The 5,122-nt window shown below is 38.6% G+C and overlaps 1 protein-coding gene across 1 annotated transcript in view; it reads right to left on the reverse strand.

The window, feature by feature from the left end:
* Positions 1–955: 955 nt before the first annotated feature.
* The window catches only part of LOC106874578 (uncharacterized), a 102,573-nt gene continuing 98,406 nt past the window's right edge, over positions 956–5,122 (reverse strand). The window contains exon 2 of the mRNA XM_014922357.2: positions 956–2,816. Within this exon, the coding sequence (XP_014777843.1) occupies positions 1,350–2,816 (1,467 nt within the window). The 3' untranslated portion in view covers positions 956–1,349. The remainder of the gene's footprint in view (positions 2,817–5,122) is intronic.

Consider the following 5,122-nt stretch of genomic DNA (forward strand, 5'->3'; position numbering starts at 1 on the left):
CCGGCATAATGCCTCTCTCAAGGTTTAATTGTATTTCTTTCAACACACGCATCCACATCAAGAATCTTGCACACGAAATACGCATACGAAAATTATATCAGAATTTGATTGTTAAAAAAATGGTGGGCCCTCGCACATACATGCTGACACACATCACATAACTTTTACAAAATTTCGCATTTCGTTTTGTAGATTTATATATGATGTGTATCAGTACACACACACACACACACACACACGCACACACACACATATCGGTAGTTGGCGGGTGGGGGGTTGTGTTGCATATACTGCTCTTCCGTTTATTGTTTTCGGTGTTTTTGTACTGGGGAGCAGATATATGAATACAGTCCCAACCTTTCCAATTTTGTTCCAACGGAACATCGAGCATGTGATTATAGCTGGAGTGGTGAAGAATATGCCGGCACTAGGCTGCTATCCATTTACAGCTAAGCAGACTGAAAGCAACATGAAAGGAAACATCTTGTGCAAGACAGCGCACCGCCCAGTCCAGGAATCGAACACACCTAATCACTGTGAGCCATATACCCTAACCACTAGATGTGCTGTGAATTAGGTCTTGCAGTAGACGTTCAGTGCATATCGCAGGATATATTTAGAAGATATTGCAGTAGATGTACTGTGAAGTAGGTCTTGCAGTAACGTGCAGTGGATATTGCAGGATATATTCAGTAGATGTTGCAGTAAATATGCTGTGTAGATATTGCAGTAGACGGGTAGTGGATATTGCAGCAGTTGGGCTGCAACACCCTACCCACTTAGCCTGGCCCCTTCACTGCTCTCTCTCTCTCTCTCTCTCTCTCTCTCGTTTTTTTGTCTCTCTCTCTCTCTCTCTCTCTCTCTTTCTCTCTCTCTCACACACACACACTGTATTTATAAGTGTGTATGTTACTGTTAAAAGATTAAGAGTAAATAAAATGCAACAATGACACAGTTTTGATTCTTTTAAAAAATTTACTTTGATAAAACCTTTTTATTAAAGTCCCGTGGTCCATACAAAACAATGAAAGACAAAAGAAAATGCATGTATATATACATGAGTGCGTGTGTGCGTGTAGGTGTGTGTGTGTGTGTGTGTGTGCGTGCGTGTGTGTGAGTCTGTGTGTATATGTATGAATATGCATATGCATGTGTCACTGTATGTATATATATATATATATATGCATAGAGTGTGTATATATGCGTGTGTGTGTGTTTTTTGTGTGTGTATATACAGCCAATATATACGCAAAAACATACGTATGTGTATGTATGTGTGCGTGTGCGTGCGCACGCGTGTGAGTTTGTGCAAAATTGGCAACAATATGCACTGACAACTGAGTACCAAATCACAAAGAAGTCTGTTTGAATGGTAATACCTTTGATTGAAAGGGTGTTGTGCCCTTTAAATTCCAATTATTTGTGGACACATTCACTCCACTTTTATAAACATGTCTCGAACTTTTATTTGGATTTACAATGAGATTTGTATCGTTGCCTTTGTTCTCACAATTGAAGTCACATGATCTGTTGTCATGCGTATCGGCTGAGATCCAACTGGTGTCCGAATGTATACTCAACTGTCGTCGTTCTCTGGGCGTGCTGGCAACTGATGCTCCGTAACCCTCATCGGAAGTGAAACTGAGATTATCTCCCTTAGCAATATGGAAGCTTCTATTACTGTCATTCTCCGTTTGAGAATTGTGTTTTGTAGGTATTCTGTTATTCTCGTTCTTTAAATTATTTTTCTTTCTGAATTCCTCAGAATAGCGTTCTGTATTGCTGTCGCTCTTCGTGTCCCTCTTTCTATTACATTCTGACATGCTATTTTTGTCAAGGTTTACTGTGTTTCGACAAACGGAGCTCTCCAGTTGAACGTTATTTTTTTTCTGTTCTTCAGTTTTTGAACTTCGTGAAAAGTTCTGTGTTGGTTTAGAGTTTTCCTTAGAATTGGACGAGTGGTCCTGTTTTTTATTTAAACCACGGCTTCCAGACTGCTTATCAACGTGTCTCTGACTCCCATCAACGTCATTTTGCGGTCGATATTCTGTATATTTGTGTGTGTGGTTATCACTTGCTTTTTGCCCCATTTTTCTTGGTTCTTCTGACGTCTGCTTGAATTGACACAGCGAAAAATCGAAACTTCTACGGCTGACCTTCTTGATATCAGAACTGCTGGCTCGCCTAAGTAAAGGATCGAACTGAGAAACTCGAAAATCCTTATTGTAGTTCATACCTACAGTAAATGAACCTCGCCTGTTAATTTTGACGTCTTTAGAGACCCCAAGACAGTTGCAAATCTGGTTTTTTGTCTTCGTACTGCTTACATTTCTCTGGCTATCACTACCTGCGTTGAGTATTTTATCGTCCTCATCAATTTTCGAGTGATACTGACGTAAAACAGCATGCATGGGACTCGGGTACTCCCTGCTGGCTGTTAAAGGTGACATTTCTCCTTTTCGCTTCGTAAGTACAGCATGACATTGAAAACTAGCTCTGCGCATGGTGGAGAAGGTCTCTAATTCGCTGTGGATATTCTCCAAAGGATTGGTCCATTCTACCAATCTGTTCGACACACACCCTAAATCATATCGGAAAGCATCAGATCTCCCATAATGCTCTAGTCCAGGATAACCGGAAACACTAACTGGACGTTTTGTTTGACGTCGATAATTCGTTTGATTGTTATTGTTTTTCCAAGATGGGTTGCGTTCGACATTTGACCTACTGTTCTCATCTTTCACGGATTCCTCACAAATTTTCTCTAAGTTCGTCACAGACAGACGAGTGCGGCAGTTGGACAACCATTCTTTAGCCTGAAAAAGAAAACAAAAATGTGAAAGAAAAAAAACAAACAATGTAGTCAACTAATGGTTAAAAGAAAGAAATTTTTAAAGTGGCAAAATAACAGAATTTTTACATTTTGTTTCAATATAAAGAAGAAAACGTATGTGTGTATGTATTAAACGCTGAGTTGCATACAGATAGGAGTGAATTAAATTTTGTAGGGAACTGAGTGCAATCTTGTTTTCTAGTTAATCCCTTAACATTCACATTATTTTGTCGAATTTAATGCTTGTTTATTTACATTGTTTTCAATTAATCATGCATTATCTTGTAGCTTTGAGATTTTGATAATGTGACTGTTTACTTTTAGAATTACATTGTATGGTAGTGGTGATAGTTTGGATGTGGTCAGTTTGAGCATAAAACAGAAAGAACACCTGGGCCAGTAATGGTCGGTTTCAATGCTAAAGGGTTAAACCAAAGTTTGCAGTCAGATTATCAACGTGCCTCTGGCTCCTGTCGATATCATTTTGTGATCGATATCCTGTACATCTGTCCGTGTGGTTACCATTTGCTTATTGTGTTGATTATTTTGATCCTTCGGAAGTCGGTTTCGCTTGAACCGAAACAATGCAGTTTCAGTTCTCAGTTGAATCTATTTTATTTAAATTATGTTTTGGAATAAAAATGTCACGAATGTCACCATTCCGTTTTTTCTATCCCGCGCCTCTTTTTTTTTGGGGGGGGGGGGTTAAAAAGTACTATTTATTATATTCCTAATCATAGATACCTACGAATGATTATTGACTTTTATTAACTTCAGAAAAGCAAAGACGACCTCGGCAGAATTTGAACTCAGAACGTAGCGACGGGCGAAATACCACTAAGCATTTTGTCCAAAGTGCTAACTATTCTGCTGGCTCACCGCTTTTAGTGAAGTAAAATAGTTGTTCTTTTATGAGGCAAAATAAGCAAGAGCACTTAGAGAGTGCAAACTTCCGCCAAGGCAACATCAACGTCCTCTAAACGATTAGCCAAAGATGATTTTTAAAATAAGAATATCTGAAATAAACTTGACTGCTCTCACAAACGAGAATACTAAAAATGAACCTGACCGCTCTCAAAAATTAAGTTTAAAAACCGGAAAAATAATCCAGAATCCTTGTCCGGAACCTGATCGCATCCCAACGGTAGTCTTGGAGTATGAAAATGGATGTGTGTGCTGTATTTGTAATGCTGTGTGTGTGTCGTCTGCAGTGGAAACTGGGACACTTTTCTCTATGAAGGCCTTTTCTAGTCTAACCACAGCCGCTAAGATCTATAGTGAAAAGTTTATCAGTGAGTGAAAGCAAACGGGAAGGACCTGCATACGGTGTTGTAAACGGAGGTTTAAAAACATCGTTGCGCACAAAAATGTGAGTCCAAGAAGTAACGCTTCCTTGAAGGCAGAGCTAGAAATGCAATTGTCAAGCAGGTAAGAGGTTTTAAACAGGAGCGATTTATTCAAAATTGGTAAAACTAAAAATTGTCGGGGATAAATTAAAATTTATTATTGTTACTGAATATATTAATGTTGTCTAGTTTCTGAACAGTTTTACTGCCATTTGCTTATGTACTTTGATTTCTTTATCCATCAGTTTCTACTAAGACAGAGACCCGAGTAAAATTAATAATAGAGAAACGAAAATAAAACTTCGGAAACAGCAACGCTGCCATAACGTATGTGGAAACCATGAGCGTACTTTCAAGGGAGATATTCAGAGAAAGACTTGAAAGTCAACGTAAGATCGTAATACTTCATGTAAAGTAAATATAACAAATAATCCAGAATCCTTGTCCGGTACCGGATCGATTCTAAAATTTAATCAGTTCGTGCCAGTCACGAGGCTAAACATTTCTGAAAGTTTCATCCGCAGCCATCCAGCGGTTCTTGAGATATCTTGTCCACGGACAAACAAACGAACAAACACGACTGAAAACAATACCTCCGCCTTCGCTAAGGCGGAGGTAATAAATGATGGGTCGGGAGGTGGTAATCACATTTGATCACGTAGTACACAAGCAGCAAACTAAAAAGCATTTGACTTGATGTAGTACTCTAATAGTACCTTATACACACACATACATAGATACATACATACATGCATACACACACACACTCATGTATATATACAAAACGTGTCTCCAACCCACGATCTACGACCTTATGTTCATGAGCCGAACACCGTAACCACCGGGTCACACCTATTCACTACAGTACCTGAATCCATCCTTTATAGTACATATTACACGCTTATATATATATATATATATATATATATATATATATATATAT

This window comes from Octopus bimaculoides, chromosome 8, assembly GCF_001194135.2.
Source record: "Octopus bimaculoides isolate UCB-OBI-ISO-001 chromosome 8, ASM119413v2, whole genome shotgun sequence".
NCBI lineage: Eukaryota > Metazoa > Mollusca > Cephalopoda > Octopoda > Octopodidae > Octopus > Octopus bimaculoides.